At 41.6% G+C, this 17,768-nt stretch overlaps 1 protein-coding gene across 1 annotated transcript; it reads right to left on the bottom strand.

The window, feature by feature from the left end:
- Window positions 1–5,267: 5,267 nt before the first annotated feature.
- On the bottom strand, window positions 5,268–17,692 carry LOC112256602 (histone deacetylase 1). The gene is made up of 13 exons (XM_024429937.2): window positions 17,543–17,692; window positions 16,764–16,876; window positions 16,517–16,634; window positions 16,278–16,352; window positions 12,226–12,364; window positions 11,934–12,075; window positions 9,744–9,836; window positions 9,373–9,622; window positions 9,092–9,200; window positions 7,877–8,007; window positions 6,418–6,606; window positions 6,274–6,328; window positions 5,268–6,166 (listed from the first exon to the last, which is right to left on the bottom strand). The coding sequence occupies exons 1-13, from the start codon at window positions 17,592–17,594 to the stop codon at window positions 6,139–6,141; spliced, it is 1,494 nt and encodes a 497-aa protein (XP_024285705.1). The 5' UTR covers window positions 17,595–17,692; the 3' UTR covers window positions 5,268–6,138.
- Between the last annotated feature and the right edge of the window lie 76 nt (window positions 17,693–17,768).

The raw sequence follows: 17,768 nt of genomic DNA, 5'->3' as shown, positions 1-17,768 counted from the left end.
CTTCGAGTATGGAAACATAGTTATCACATATCTTGTGTCACAAACTGTAGCTAGGCAAAGTGTAGCATAATCATGCTGATGCACAGGCAACAATTGTCTATAATATTGACAAGATGGTCGACTGATCGCACTTAACAATGGAAATACATGTCCCCGAAGGCGAAAGGCAGGCGGGGGGAAGCGAGATCAGGTGGGAACCAATGACCTTCTGTAGAAAACATATCAATACGCTTGTAACAATCTAAGCATTATTAAACTTCTATTCACTCAAATAAGCCTCACATATCAAAATAGCAAATCATTTTTATCTGTACCAAATTTGACACACTCTCATTGCCCCCCATTACAAAAACTCCTCATTTGCAAAGGTCGCGTTCCCCTGCTCAGATGTTGCATGCATCAACCAATGGTTGAGTGCCACGTCATTGAACTGTGTCATCGACTAACGGAATGTAATAATTTACAGTACCAGTCAAAAGTTGAGGGTTTTTATTTTTACTGTTTTCTACACTGTAGAATAATAGAAGACATCAAAACTATGAAATAACACACATGGAATCATGTAAATCAAATGTTATTAGTCACATAAGCCGAATACAACAGGTAGACCTTACAGTGAAATGCTTACTTACGAGCCCTTAACCAACAAAGCAGTTTAAAAGAAACAAAAAAATACGGATTAGAAATAAAAGTAACAAGTAATTAATGAGCAGCAGTAAAATAACAATAGCGAGACTATATACAGGGGGGTACCTGTCAATGTGTGGCGGAACCGGTTAGTTGAGGTAATACGTACATGCAGGTAGAGTTATTAAAGTGACTATGCATAGATGATAACAACAGAGTGTTGCAGCGGTGTAAAAGAGGGGGGCGGGGTGCAGGGCAATGCAAATAATCTGGGAAGCCATTTGATTAGGTGTACAAGAGTCTTATGGCTTGGTGCTCCGGTACCTCTTGCCGTGAAGTAGCTGAGAGAACATTCTATGACTAGGGTGGCTGGAGTCTTTGACAATTTTTAGGGCCTTCATCTGGCACTGTCTGGTATAGAGGTCCTGGATGGCAGGAAGCTTGGCCCCAGGGATGTACTGTGAAGATGCTGGAGGAATCTATATCCACAGTAAAACGAGTCCTATATTGACATAACCTGAAAGGCCGCTCAGCAAGGAAGAAGCCACTGCTCCAAAACTGCCATAAAAAAGCCAGACTACAGTTTGCAACTGCACATGGGGACAAAGATTGTACTTTTTGGAGAAATGTCCTCTGGTCTGATGAAACAAAAATTAGAACTGATTGGCCATAATGACCATCATTATGTTTGGAGGAAAAAGGGGGAGGAATGGGCCAAAATTCACCCAACTTATTGTGGGAAGCTTGTGGAAGGCTACCCAAAACGAATTACCCAAGTTAAGCAATTTCAAGGCAATGCTACCAAATACTAATTGAGTGTAAGTAAGTAAGCTTCTGACCCACTGGGAATGTGATGAAAGAAATAAAAGCTGAAATAAATCACTCTGTACTATTATTCTGACATTTCACATTCTTAAAATATAGTGGTGATCCTAACTGACCTAAGACAGGGAATTTTTACTAGGATTAAATGTCAGGAATTGTGAAAAACTGAGTTTTAATGTATTTGGCTAAGGTGTATGTAAACTTCCGACTTCAACTGTACATAGTGTGGTCTACAGCTTATCGTGAGATACTATACCTCAGGCTCGAGATTTCCTTAGGTATCGTGCACCAGCTGTTATTTACAAAAATACATAGCCTGCCACCCCTTGTCTTACCAGATGTCGCGGTTCTATCCTACCGGTACAGCGTATAACCAGCCAGCTGTATGTTGATAGTGTAGTCGTTCAGCCACGATTCCGTGACGCATTTGATATTACAGTTTACTTATGTTCCACCATAATTTGCAAATAAATTCATAAAAAATCCTACAATGTGATTTTCTGGATTTTTTTTCTTCAAATTTTGTCTGTCATAGTTGAAGTGCACCTATGAGGAAAATTACAGGCCTCTCTCATCTTTTTAAGTGGGAGAACTTGCACAATTGGTGGCTGACTAAATACTTTTTTCCCCCACTGTATATAGATTAGGGTCAAATACATTTATTTCTATTGACTGATATCCTTATATGGACTGTAATTTAAAATCTTTGAAATTGTTTCAGGTTGCATTTATATTTTTGTTCAGTACATAACATCTTGGTAATCAGGATTTATAAACTGGGTGGTTCGAGCCCTGAATGCTGATTGGCTGACAGCTGTAGTATGTCAGACCACATATCACGGGTATGACATTTTTTATGCTGCTCTAATTACATTGGTAACCAGTTTAATAGCAATAAGGCACCTTGTGGGTTTGTCGTATATGGCCAATATACCACAGCTAAAGGGCTGTATCCAGGCACTCCGTATTGCGTAGTGACTAAGAACAGCCCTTTGCCATGGTATATTGGCCATATACCACACCCATTCGGGCCTTATTGCTTAAATACAGTACACCTGGTACATTTTTGCCTACCCGTCACAATAGCTTTTTTGTTAATTGGCCCCTGCCCTCTTGCTGATGTGGGTGCTGTTGGTGGGCAGTTTTGTGTCAGGTCTTTTGGCAACCACCTCCACTGTGGGGTTATCCATTTCCATGGTTAATGCCATTATGAGTGGAGGTCAGGGCCTGCTGAAGCATTACAAGGTCCCTGATGCCATTGGCTACTCTAGCATTACCAACAAGTGCCCCTTTGATCCCATAAGGATATATGTAAGTCCTTTAATAGAAAGCTAGTAGACGGGATACACCTGTGTGAATATATTGAAGTTTCAAAAATGGAAGAGTTGAATTGATTGAACAGATTCTGTAAGTAGTGAGGTTATTTGTTTACAAGCAGAGACGAAAAAGGTGTCTGCATACATAGGTTCAGTTTGCACCTAGAATAACTTGGCTTGGCAAAATAAGTGAACGTCTGCGATCGCATACGTGCACAATTTTACATCTAAATAAGAATTTTTTTTTGCATGAAAATGAGTCGTCTCTCGTTGAATGACAACAAACAATTAATTGAAGAATCCCGTCCATAGTTCCCACTCCTACTAGTGGTACTGTTGACCAATCACCGATGAATGGGCATAAACTTTGGCTACTGAACTTTGACTTGCCTGAATAAAAAAATAATGTGCATGAAGAGCCAAAAGAAAACCCTGGTGAACACCAAAACATACAAAAACGTCACAAAATTGTCATAATATATGTGCAAACTGTTTCGACTGGGAAGCATGCGACAGGCTTTACACTATTCGACTAAAATACCATACTCACGCCTTTGTTCCTCACTAGGGAACTACTATTATTCTGCGGGTGCCTCTCATCATTTTGTCTGTGGTGGAAGTGCTTCTCTCAGGCCAGCTGTTTCATTACCTGCACCTCCTTCCTCCACACGTGCAGGAGACCCAGGAAGATGGCCTACCCTCCTGGCATTGACTAACTACCCTCACATGAATGAGGAGTTATCTGACCTGAAGACTTGTAATAGCTCACAGAACTAGAGAGCTGAAGCCTATGTGTGGGTCTCTGGTGTGGGCTAATGCGGCCTTGAGGTGTGTGTATGATTGGTTTGTATCCAGGTCGGTCACAAAGTCCTGCCTTCACTTACAAACTACAATGCTAAACGTTTCACTGACACTGCTGATCAGAGGTGTATTCATTAGTTGGATTCCATTCATTTTAATTTGATGGTTTCCACGTGTTGCCATTCCAATCCGATAGTCCGAAGTGTTTGGCACAAGCTATACATCTACAAATGATCGCTTCTTCCATTCTCTAAAGTGAAGTCCACATAGTTCCTTCCAACTTCTTGTCTCTTTTCTTTTTTAAGAGAGACACGACTTGAAGCACCTTTGGCAGTGATTACAGCTTCAAGTCTTCTTGGGTATGACGCTACAAGCTTGGCTCACCTGTATTTGGGGAGTTTCTCCCATTCTTCTCTGTAGTTTGATGAGGAAACGGAGCTCCACAGCTATTTTCAGGTCTCTCCAGAGATGTTCGATCGGGATCAAGTCCGGGCCACTCAAGGACATTGAAACTTGTCCTGAAGCCACTCCTGTGTTTTTGCTGTGTGCTTAGGGTCGTTGTCCTGTTGGAAGGTGTAACTTTGCCCCCAGTCGGAGGTCCTGAGCAGGTTTCCATCAAGGCTCTCTTTACTTTGTTCCATTCATCTTCCCCCTCAATCCTTTCTAGTCTCCCAGTCCCTGAAAAACATCCCCACAGCATGCTGCTGCCCCCACCATGCTTCACCGTAAAGATGGTATTGGCCAGGTGATGAGCTGTGCCTGTTTTCCCCCCCGACATGACTCTTGGCATTCAGGCCAAAGAGTTCAACCTTGGTTTCATCAGGCCAGAGAATCTTTTTTCCCATGGTCCGGGAGTCCTTTAGGAAAACTCCAACCTGGCTGTCATGTGCCTTTTACTGATGAGTGGCTTTCGTCTGGTCACTCTACCATGAAGGCTTAATTGGTGGAGTGCTGCAGAGGTGGTTGTCCTTCTGGAAGGTTCTCCCATCTCCACAGAGGAACTCTAGAGCTGTCAGAATGACCATCGGGTTATTTTTCATCTCCCTGACCAAGGCCCTTCTCCCCCGATTGCTCAGTTTGGCCAGGTGTCTTGGTGGTTCCAAACTTGTATTTTAAGAATGATGGAGGCCACTGTGTTCTTGGAGACCATTTTTTGGTACCCTTCCCCCAGATCTGTGCCTCGACACAATCCTGTCTCGGAGCTCTACGGACAATTCCGTCGACCCCATGGCTTGGTTTTTGCTCTGATATGCACCGTCAACTGTGGGACCTTATATAGACAGGTGTGCCTTTCCAAATCATGTCCAATCAATTGAATTTACCACAGGTGGACTCCAAGTTGTGGAAACATCAAGGATGATCAATGGAAACAGGATGCACCGGAGCTCAATTTCAAGTCTCATAGCAAAGGGTCTATATACAAAAAACACATTTTGAAAATCAGTTCTGTCATTATGCGGTATTGTGTTTGAGGGAAACTATTTAATTTTAGAATAAGGCTTTTAATGTATCAAAGTGAACGGGCCTGAATACTTTCCAAACGCACTGTACTTTTGTATATATAGTGAATGTTAACTTAAAATTCTCTGCCATGTAAAATAAGCAACAGCCATGCTGGTAACTAGCAAACTACACCTGAAGATGTTTACAATTTACAACATGACATTAAATTATATTTCTGTAGATTAATAAGACCAGTAGATTTTCATAGCATTGTTTTTATTGGTTTCTAAAAGTAGTCAAAGATTGTGCAGTCCTTCATATTTGTATGAAGTTTACAAGAACTCCAGGAAAAAAATAAAAAATCAATTTTGCAGAATAAAATCACATCCACACAACACTGAATGTGTCCATTTTTGCTTGGCCAACTTTACTAAAAATGTTGTGGCATTACCAAAATACCTTTGAACATCCCGTTCCAAGTGAAAAATCTAGGAACGCTGTTTGCATTGAAATGTGGGGATGACATGGGTCCTAAACAGTCACTGGTACTAAACAATAACCTCTGAAAATACTCAACTACAATACATGGATGGAAGTCCATCACGATTGTTTTGTTTTATCACATACTGGAGGAGCAGCATTCTATATTGTTAATCTGGGTAATACAGAATGAATACATCTTTGAGAAGTGGACCTAATTGTCATGCTTCAACTACATTTCAGAACGCACATAACAGTGGGACTAAATACACGAGTGGATTAAATAAATTAAATCCAGAAGATATAAAAAGCGTAATACTTCGTGCTAGGCCTGTAATAGACTACAGAAATGTTTGAGTAAGGAGAAGCGGGATAGGATTTCATAGGATAAAAAGATTCGAAACAAAATGGGCCTAAGCATACAGAAAACAGTACTTACAAATAAATCACTCCATTTGAATTTCAGTCCTTGAACAGAAACATTTATATGTTCTAGAAAAGACATTTAGCCCATTCCAATTTGAAGGAGCAGGATCTGTCATTAAAATGTATAGTCCTTCAGGGATATTCTTTGTAGCAGCCAGGAAAGGTAACTGCTCTGAAAAATAAAACCGGTAGGATCGCTTTAAGGAGAGCTAGGAGCTCCTCACGGTGTCTTGGACTCCTCTTTTGGCCTGTTGGATAAACAGGGAAAATGACTATTAGATTTTTTACAAACTTATTTAAATGATGACTATTTGATATGACAAGTTTAAAATGGAGGTTTGAAATATTTGCTCACCCCTTTGTGGAGGTGTCCATTTTCTCCTCATCTGGCACCTTTTCTTCTTTAACTTCTATAATAACAAAGCAACAACAAATAATCCTCACATGTTCAATGGGACCATGGTATGTCTGATATAGAACGAAGTAATGATTTTGATACCTTTCTTCTCATCAGCTTTCTTTTCGTCACCTGCTTTCTTCTCCTCACCCTCTTTGTCTTCCTCAGTCTTGGTCCTCTTGGCCTTCTTGAAGCTGGCTGCATTTCTGCGTCCGCCCCCTTGACCCTCAGCCTCGTCCTCAGAGTCGGAGAACTCCTCGTCACATGCTATCCTCTTATCGTGGGCACGGACTGCACAAAAGCAGAAGACAGGAGTATAAGCATCTCTGTGTGTGTGACATTAACTCACACACCAACTGCATACGCCGGGCAGATTACGTATGATACTCACCAAAAATATAAACATGTAAAGTGTTGGTCCCATGTTTCATGAGATGAAATATAAATCACATTGTCTATACACACAAAAATCGCCTTTCACGGATTTTGTGCACAAATGTGTTTCTCCCTTCCCTGTTAGTGAGCATTTCTCCTTTGCCAAGATAATGCCGCCACCTGACAGGTGTGGCATATCAACAAGCTGATTAAACAGCATGATCATTACACTGGTGCACCTTGTGCTGGGGACAAGGCCCCACCAAAACACGCAATTGAGTCAACACAATGACACAGATGTCAAGTTGAGGGTGCATGCAATTGGCATGTGTACATTCCTGCAGTCAGCATTTCTCTACTAAGCCGCCTCTAAATGTAGTTTTAGAGAATTTGGTAGTACGTCCAACTGGCCTCACCACATGTAACCATGCCAGCCCAGGACCCCCCCCATTTGGCTTCATCACCAGACCTGTGTGCGAGCGGTTTTCCGATGTCAGCATTGTGAACAGAGTGTCCCATGGTGGCGGTGGGGTTATAGTATGGGCAGGCATAAGCTACAGACAAATACAAAACTGCTTTTTATCAATAGAAATTTGAATGCACAGAGCTACGTTGACGAGATCCTGAGGCCCATTCATCCCCCTTCATCACCTCATGTTTCAGCATGATAATACACGGCCCCATGTCACAAGGATCTGTACACAATTCCTGGAAGCTGAAAATGTCATGTCACCCATTGAGCATGTTTGGGATGCTTTGGATCAACAGGTACAACAGCCTGTTCCATTCCTAACAATGTTCAGTAAATTCGCACAGCCATTAGAGGTGTGGGACAACATTTCGATAGGCCACAATCAGCCTGATCAACTATGTGAAGGAGATTTTTCACACCGCATGAGGCAAATGGTGGTCACACCAGATACTGACTGGTTCTGTGATCCACGCCTCTACCTTAAAAAACAGGATATCTGTGCTCAACAGATGCAAATCCGTATTCCCAGTCATGTGAAATCCATACATTTGAGCTGAATGCATTTATTTCAATTGAAGTATTTCCTTCTATGAACTGTAAAATCTTTGAAATTGTTGCATGCGTTTACATTTTTTATTTGGTGTATTTGCAAACTGGGCAAAGAACTTACAGAAGATGTTTTTGCTATGAATCATATCTCAATACAAAACTTACTGGAGATGCGTTTGTTAGGGTCTTCCTCCTCCTCGTCTCCACTGTCCTCCTGCACAGCATCTTCTGGGATGGCCTGCATCTGAACACCCGGGGCATGGGGCAGCATGCGCAAGTTCTCAAACAGACGCTGCCTGAAGGGACACACATACAAGTGACATTAAACTAAATTATATCTCAACAGAATTATAATAGTGCCAAAAATACACTCGACACAACAAGGATCAAATGTATAACATAAGTGCAGTAATATTACCTTTTTGGTAAGTGAAATTACCTGATTAACATAAATAACTACACAACCAAAAGTATGTGGACATCTCTTCAAATTAGTGGATTCGGGCATTTCTGCCACACCCGTTGCTGACGGGTGTATAAAACCAACACAGCCATGAAATCTCCACAGACAAACATTGGCAGAAGAATGGCCTTCCTGAAGAGCTTAGTGACATTCAACGTGGCACCATCATAGGATGCCACGTCCCCAACAAGTCAGTTTGTCAAATTTCTGCCCTGCTAGTGCTGCCCCGGGCAACTGTAAGTGCCGTTATTGTGAAGTGGAAATATCTTGGAACAACAGCTCAGTCGCGAAGTGGTAGGCCACAAGCTCACAGAACCGGACCAGAGTCCTGAAGCATGTAAAAATCTGCCCTTATTTGCAACACTCACTACCAAGGTCCAAACCGCCTCTGGAAGCATCAGCACAAGAACAGTTAGTCGGGAGCTTCGTGAAATGGGTTTCTATGGCCGAGCAGCTGCCCACAAGCACGATGCCAAGCATCGTCTGGAGTGGTGGAAAGATCACTGCCATTGGACTCTGGAGCAGTGGAAACGTGTTCTCTAGAGTGATGAATCACGTTTCATCTGGCAGTCCGAAGGACGAATCTGGGTTTGACAGATTCCAGGAGAACGCTACCTGCCCCAATTCATAGTGCCAACTGTAAAGTTTGGTGGCGGAGGAATAATGGTCTGGGCTAGGCCCCTTAGTTCCAGTCAAGGGAAATCTTAACGCTACAGCATACAATGACATTCTAGATGATTCTGTGCTTCCAATTGTGACAACAGTTTGAGAAGGGCCCTTTCCTGTTTCAGCATGACAATGCCCCTAATCTATACTAAGAACCAAACTAGAGATGTTACGTCATGACAGGAATTTTTTTTTTTAATGATGTACAGTTGGACTAAAGCGCACAATAAAAGGTGTGGTCAAGGACTCACTTGATCTTCTCCAGGTAGTCGTTGGTGTTCTGGTTGGTCATGTTAGAGGGGCTGATGTGCAGTTTGAAGTCCGGCCCAAAGTACTCAAAGTAATCATTGTATGGAAGCTCTGTGGAGAAACACCAATGTGTTATCAACACGGTGGGCAGTGGTATGTCTGCTTTAGCAGAACCTATCCTTAAACACTCATGCTCCTCTGACCTGTCAAAAGCAACTGTCAAAGAAAGTCACACTAGAAAGTAAAAAGTCCACAAATCAAATGGTGCAGCAGGAGAGCTCACCATTGGGTATGGCGCTGTCCAGGGCCACGGCTGTCTCATAGGTCCAGCAGCGGGCCACGTTCCGGATGGTGTAGCCTCCACCACCCAGCATCAGCAAGGGCAGGTTGAAGCTCTTCATGTATTCCACACACTTAGCATGGCCTTTGATGGTGAGGTTAAAGCAGCCAAGCCTGTCTCCTGAGAGGGAGTCAGCTCCACACTGAAGAACCACTGCACTAGGCTGGTACATCTCCATCACCTTAGCCATGATCTACACACAGATATAAAATTACACGATATGGTTGGCTAAATGGAAACAGGGTCTATCTACATGGTCTATTTGAGTTACAGGGAGGAAAGATTAAACACTAAAGAAAAAATGTAAGACTTACAGGTTTGAATATGGCTTCGTAAGACTCGTCGTCTATACCATCTCTCAGAGGGTAATTCACAGCATAGTACTTGCCCTTCCCAGCGCCAATATCCTTGAGGAGAAACAAGTCAGTCAACTACAAATGTGGACAGTTAATTGACCATTAAGATGAACGAGAACATATATTTTACAGCAACAACCTGCGGAAGAGTTACAGGGGGAGGAGACCAACGTCAACCAATAAAGCATACAGGAAACTACAAGCAACAGGCCATGAAATTGGAATTAAAAGTATTCTTTGGATGCCATATAATAAACAATGCCTGCCAATATTGGTAATATAATATTGCAATGCTTAAAAGCCAGATCAATGCCAGTGGGCTGGACAGACCAGAATATTGTGACCATAACCATGACTACAAAGGTTCCAAGGAAACCCCCTAGGATTGAGGTCAAGGGAAATTCAAACATTTAATCGTGAGCTTTTTCTAAATGATTTGGCTGCTGTACCCTGGGAGCTGATTTATCTAGAGGATGAACTAAATCACGCTACAGAATGTTTTATTGATTTGCTCACTGAGGTAATGGACCATCATGCCCCTATAAGAAAGAGTACAGTTGGTGCTCGTCCATCTCCATGGATTGATGAACTGGTGAGGCGTTTTCTCAAAGAAATATAGCGAAAGTCTTAACAGCCAAGTCAAAATTAGAAATTGATGAACAGAATTATAGAACAGTAAGTAATTATGCTGTTAAATTGAATCGAAATTGTAAAAACTATGCTTTTATTGATTGTAAAAATGCAACCAAAAAAAAAAAAAAAAGGTACGGAACACAGTTAAGGGCTTATCTAGTGTGGTTGACGGGAGAATAATAACAAAACCAGTTGATATTGCCAATCATTGCAGATTGTAACTTTTTTTTTTTATTTTTTTTTTTTTTTTTTTAAACAAAGAATTTATTTACTGAGCAACAATGTAAACATAGCTTGTTTGGAAGAATGTATTGTCCAATGGATTGATGATCATATTATGAGCAACAAGATCTGCTCTTTTAGTCTACAAACGGTGTCAGTGGAGGAATTAAACCTATTGAAGTCATTACCTGATGGTAAATCTACAGGTTATGGTCTTATGGACAATTGTTTTGCTTCGCTGTGCTGCTCCCCTGATTGCAGTTCCACTGAGATACATTGGTCACTGGAAAAGGGGATGTTTGCAAATGTATGGAAGCATGCGAAACAGTGTCCTATTCCGAAAGACAAAGAACCCATTACTCCTGGAGAATATCAGGGAGTGAGTTTGCCAGAACAAACTTGTTTTAAACACCAAGAAAACCAAAGTTATGCTGGTCTGTTCCACTAGGAAAAGGCCAAAACAGCATGGGATACAATTAAGTTTGGGAGGAGTACAAATTGAAGTGTCAGAAACCAAACTATTGGGCATGCAGCTAGACAGCTGCTTATCATGGTCGTCTCAAATAACTAATCTATAGAACAAAATGTATTAAAACAGCATGCAAAATCAGAAGGATAGCTAAATATTTACCAAGAAAAGTTCTTAAGCAAATAACACAGGCATTAATTGAGAGTCAGGTTAACTACTGTTCTGTGGTCTGGGGAAATGCATCATCAAGTGAAGTTAGGTGGCTGCAGAATGCACAGAACAAAGCAGCAAGGATTGTTTTAAGGTAGAGATATGGTTCTTCTGTTGCGGTCATGCACAATGTTCTTGGTTGGTCATCAATTGACAAGATAAATTGGAAAAACATGCTTATTTTATTTCATAACATACATAATTTAACAGCCAAGTTCTATTCACAACGGTATTCAGTTGGTAAGAGACAGACATTCCGTAAATATTAGGAATAGATTGTCCACCATCTATGCGTTATCCAGACAGAAAAGAGAAATAGGCAAAAGAACACTTCGATATAGAGCAATAAAGAAATGGAATAAATTACCTGCGCAAACCAGAAACCTTTCAATATATAAATTAACATTTTAAAACCATTTAAATATAATAGACATGTTGAGGGACTATAGATGAAGAATCAATATTTTTTAGATTGAGTATTTATTGGGTCATTATGCTAGTATATTATGTATGTTTGTAATCGTGTGCTATGTGAAAATGTGTTTGTATTATAAGTTATATTTGAATGTTTAAGGACTAAAAGAGATCCAAATCAAATCAAATATCTAACTCACCCTCAGGTCTCCGGTGCCGGGGAAGTACTCTCCATACTTGTGGAAGGACACGGTCATGACCCTGTCTGTGGTGTAAAACGCCTCCTCCACTCCATCTCCATGGTGGATATCAATGTCTATGTACAGGACTCTCTGGTGGTATCTGGGGGAGAGAAGATTCAGCAACAGAATGAATGATACTTCTAAATGTGGTGTACCTATGGGGTCCCAATGTGAAGTTACTATTTAATTCAGGAGTCTACAATATTTCCTATGTAAACTTGATCAAGTGCTGTGGGCCTGTTTGACTCACTTCAGTAACTCCAGAATGGCGAGCACAATGTCATTCACATAGCAGAAACCTGACGCCTCAGACTTCTTGGCGTGATGGAGGCCTCCGGCCCAGTTAATGGCAATGTCTGTCTGCTGTTTGTTCAGCTTCACAGCTCCAGCTAAAAACACAGGACAAGAGAAGCCAATCGGAGAATCAGAGCACATGAAACTATAGCTATATTCTGTGTTTTGTCAATTACAGGAAGAGGACAAGTAAGCCAGAAAAATATTCCAACTATCCAGGCAAAATGTGTCATCCAACGCCCAATGTGCAAAACCGATGTCAAAGCTGACGTGCATACCTATATAATGAAGGTCCATGGTGTAATGACGCCACGTAAAATTGAGCTACATGCGCAACATAGCATTCCTAAACTAGCCCAAAATGTCTGCTGTGTGGATCAAGCAGTCAACAAGTCAAGCAGTCATTTGAAAGAGTAATAAAATATCAGCAAGACAATTCAAAGGCAAAATCCATTAAAGCCAAGATAATGGAATTCATTGCCCTTGACAATCAACCGTTCTCTGTCGTGTGTGATGTTGGCTTTCACAGACTAGTCAAGCAACGGTTAACACTAACCAAGTGCGCTATTTTTCCGATGTTGCCCTACTGGAGTTACAGTAATAGCGTCACTGCTATGAGCTTCACGACATACATACTATGGAATGCCATTTGGGTCTTTGCATGTCAAAAAGATAGCACTGGCAAAGCTGTACAAAAGTCTGCAAACAAGCAAACACCGGCCACGAACGATATGTTTACAAAACCGTGTAGGTAATAAAGCATAATTTGTTCGACCTCAACTTCTGAGGTGGCTAGCGTTAGCTTGGAACCTAGCTAGCACCAATACAACCAGTTTGAAAACAATGACCAGTAGAAACTGCAGTCATTTATTATTCTTAACAATGACTTAGGAATCCTTAAGTATTGTTGTTGGCTTATTGAAATTGAACTTCAGTTCATGAAAATAAATAGCTAGCCAGCTACTTAACCCTGTTGCCCAAAGCTAACGTTATAAGCAGCCAGCTAGCTTCATCTGGCTAGTGAGGCTCGACCGGACTATGTGTTGTGAAAATAGCCACAATAAGGATTTGCCACAATAGCGGAATGTGCAGTTTGCCTTAAAAAAAGAAAAAGTATGAGGCCTCCTGGGTGGCACAGTGGTCTAAGGCACTTTGCAGTGCTAGCTGTGCCACCAGAGACTCTGGGTTCGACCCCAGGCTCTGTCGCAGCCAGCCGCGACCGGGAGGCCCATGGGGCGGCGCAAAATTGGCCTAGCGTCGTTTGGGTTAGGCCGGCAAGGATATCCTTGTCTCATCGCGCACTAGTGACTCCTGTGGCGGGCAGGGCACAGTGCATGCTGACCAGGTCGCTAGGTGTACGGTGTTTCCTTCGACACAGTGGTAGTGAAGCGGTTTGTTGTTTTGCTATGTTTTTGGGGAAGAACATTGTTTGCATCCATGAGCTAGCTAGCTTTTGTTTTATGACCAGCACGGTAGGTACGCATCGATGAATCGTTTTGACATATGTAATACAAGTGATAGTGTAATAGCCATGTAAAAAAATTATGAATGCGTAAAATTGTGTGAGGTGCAGTCCAAATGGCCAAATGCCATCTTTTGACAGGCAAAGACCCAAGCTGGGTTACATAGGAATCCTGGTTGAGAATGAAACAGCACAGCAAGTAAGTGAAAGAAATAGGTTTTGATTATGTTTTACTGGTAATGAGGACATACGTAAATGCCAACAAAATATATTTTTGGTCAGTGTGGTGCGTGTGTAACCTTTAACTTGGCAAGTCAGTTAAGAACAAATTCTTATTTACAATGACGGCCTACCCCGGACGACACTGGGCCAATTGTGCGCCACCCTATGGAACTCCCACTCACGGCCATGATGTGATACTGCCTGGATTCAAACCAGGGACTGTAGTGCCTTAGATCGCTGCTCCCATGTGTTAACTATTTAATTGTACGAGAATGCTTAAAAAGGCCTTAAGTTGTAAATACTGGTTATCAGTATCAGGTTTTTTTTGGCAAGAAAATATTGGATATCGGTCAAAAATGTAATATCGGTGCATCACTAGTTCAACACGCTCCTTTCTTTAGCCACCAATGGATCACAGTGTATCATTGTGTCCATATGGCAGAGGCTGGTGATCTCGCATTAGTTTAATTGATACTTTTAAAAATGTTGCCTTTTAATTAAGACTTTACTGATTAACCACAGGACAATGCTTTTGAGAAACAAACTTGGTTATTGAAATGAAACAGTTCCACAAAAATGTGCATATGAAAATCATAACTGGCACAGATCAGTAGGAGTGGTAGGATAAACTGGAAGCTTCCCGACTTGAAACCCACACACCATCTATGATGTCTTTATAAAATAATTGCCTCCATCTTGTCATGGTCAGAGTCTGGCTACTTTGAAGTAAGGTGAGACATGCCTCATATGAAATAAAACATTTAGGTTTCAAACAATTAAGTAAGTTTTTAAAATGCATACTGCCTCCAGCTCACATTGTAAAGTGGTGGGTGACATCCTGTTGGCTGCACTTGAATGGGAGGCCTGCTTCAATTACCAGGTGAGATTATTATTATTTATTTTTTTAAATAGCCCTTTTAAATCATGCACCAAAACAGTTAACATGCGATTGCATTTCTAATTGTGCAATTACTGAGTTTATAAAAAAGCATGTGCAAGTCCAGCAGTAAGTGGCTTAGGAGCTGCATCAGAAAGGCTCTGTATGCTGTGCTCCTGTGAGACAAGACATGACAACAAACAAAAATACACCCGCCAATTTAATTCCACTTAAGTACCGTAATTGCTGGACTATTAAGCGCACCCGAATATAAACCACACCCACTAAATTATTTAAAAAAATATGTATTTTGTACATAAATAAGCTGCATATGTCTATAAGCCACAGGTGCCTACCGGTACATTGAAACAAATGAACTTTACACAGCCTTTAAACGAAACACGGCTTGTAACAAATTAAACAGTAGCCTACCAGTAAAGTCATTGGTCACCATCTTCCTCCTACTGTGCACTGAAACCACTGAAGTCATCTCCTTCGGTGTCGGAGTTGAATAGCCTCAGAATTGCTTCATCCGATGTAGGATCGTTTTCATTGTCGCTCTCGTCACTTTCATCCGGAGGCAAATACCCCGCTGAGCTCATGCTGCCCCTTCAACACGCAGCAGTCCAGCCTTTCAAAACCCGCTGATGATAGTGGATTTTTTGACAATGCTCCACGCTGTCAGGACCCACTGGCAGACTTGACCATAAGTTGCTCTTCGCATGCGGCCCGTTTTAGTGAAGGATTTCTCCCCACTTGTCATCCAAGCCTCCCACTGAACACGGAGCGCCACCTTAAATGCACGATTTACACTGATGTCGAGTGGCTGCAAATACTTTGGGCCATCTGCTTGTCTTCCCTCTGAAAGGTTTGTTGTCTATTTGCACTGAGTCAATTCCTCACGCTGCTGTTTACAAAGTCTTATCATCGACTCATTAAGGCCAAGCTCCCATGCAGCAGCTCTATTTCCTTTTCCAACAGCCAGATCGATCGCCTTCAACTTGAAAGCTGCATCATATGCATTTCTCCGTGTCTTTGCCATGATGAGGGTGACAAAATTACTACCGTAATCAGAATGATGGGAAGTTTGAGCGCGCTCGATTCACGTCACATTATGCGACAGTGCTCAGTTTTGGCAGCATGAATCTTGTGAAAGCGGAAAAAAATTCATAAATTAGCCACGTCATTGTATAAACCGCGAGGTTCAAAGTGTGGGAATAAAGTAGCGGCTTATAGTCCGGAAATTACGGTATGCATTTTATAGACCAATAAGGAAATGGTCATATGCATTTCCATCAACGATTGAAAGCATTATTTTGAAATTGGATATTTTTTGGCCAGCAACAGTATTATTTAAAAACAAAAAAGTAAAAAAAAATTGGACCAAAAGCCAGTACTTGCGGCTAACAGAAACCGTGCTACACACGAACATGACAGATTAACTTACCAACAGAGCCTCCTGTTGAGAGCTGGCAGAACTCAAACAGGCCATCAAACACAGGGCAATCCTCTCCAACGTTAACTGTGTGGCAATTACAGAAAATGTGTTCATTACAATCCATGACAGCAGCAAAAACAATGACAAAGCTTTACGAGATGTTTTCCCAAAGAAATGTGTAACTTTTCATGGGCTACATCTAAAATGTATAGGTATATTGAGACATGACATCTCTGCCCCAAACTCACATCTCTGCATCTGTTTGCTGTACTCTGACATGTTGTCTGGCCGAATGGAACGCAGGAACTTGATGTAGTCGTCACTGTGGTACTTGGTCATCTCCTCGCCATTGGCTTTGTGAGGTCGCTGTACAGAGACATGGAGAAGACCAATTAATGACACCTTAAAAACCAGGCACTACATTTTCAATTGGGAACTATTGCGCATGCAGGCTTTCTGCTGCGCTTACAAATCGTTTCAAGGTTTTCAACATACGTATATCTCCATCTTTCTGTAGAGACCATAGTTCAGCAAGAGGTTGTGTGTCATGCGGATACGGTGTGGCTTCATGGGGTGGCCCTGGCCGTAGTAGTAATTCCCAACATCACCTTTGAATTAAGAGAGGAAAATAGTGAACATAAGCAGACAACCAATGAATGCATCATCCTAGCTTGTTGTTCAGTACAGCATAGTCTGGCTAACGTTGCAATAAAACTTTTGCGTTGATTAATAGTAACAATTCGGACCACGACATATGCACAGCCGCAGACAATGGACGGCCACTAACGTGCAAACAATCTGGCCAATGCAACGGAACTGGGTGCATTTTTTATAGAGACTCGCTATGATGGTAGCAAGCTTAATACGCCCAGGAAGTGAAATAGGTTAACGTTTAACTAATAGTAGCTAACGTTGCTAGCCATCTTCGTGGTTTGTGGATTCCAATGCTTGCATAGCTAGCTAATGGGTCCTGCCAATGTGTTCTCCCTTTGTCCAAGCTAGCAAGCTAATCGACGACGTGGACAAGTAACTTGACGTTACTACACATTGGATGATAATGTGGCATTGGGGAACATTTTCTGAACGATCAATTTAACCTAAAGATTTTGAAAATGCCTCGCTCTTGCACAAAGGGAATCTGCACGTTTGCACATCGGCGCTAGATAACGTTAGCTAATGTTAGCTGGCTAATCTAACCACAAATTGAACCATTTGCACCAGTCTAACAAAGCACATTGTACAATTAGTCAATGTGTAGGCAAATCAGTACTTACCATCATAATAGTAGCAAACTTTTTTCTTTGTTCCTTGAGAACTCAGCGCCATTTTACCTTATTTTACAGCACAGACTACAATTAGCGAAAAGCGGCAGCTGTACTTCGGAAAACGGATGGATACAATCGGATAATTTGTAGAACGTCACTTGAACCAATCAAGTAGTAGTTTACAATGTCGAGGGGCGTTGCAAACAGATCCCGCCACAATAAGCACTGTTTTGGA

This window comes from Oncorhynchus tshawytscha, linkage group LG08 (assembly GCF_018296145.1).
Source record: "Oncorhynchus tshawytscha isolate Ot180627B linkage group LG08, Otsh_v2.0, whole genome shotgun sequence".
NCBI lineage: Eukaryota > Metazoa > Chordata > Actinopteri > Salmoniformes > Salmonidae > Oncorhynchus > Oncorhynchus tshawytscha.
Note: the sequence above shows the minus strand (reverse complement) of the source record. Positions and strands in the feature narration are given on the sequence as shown.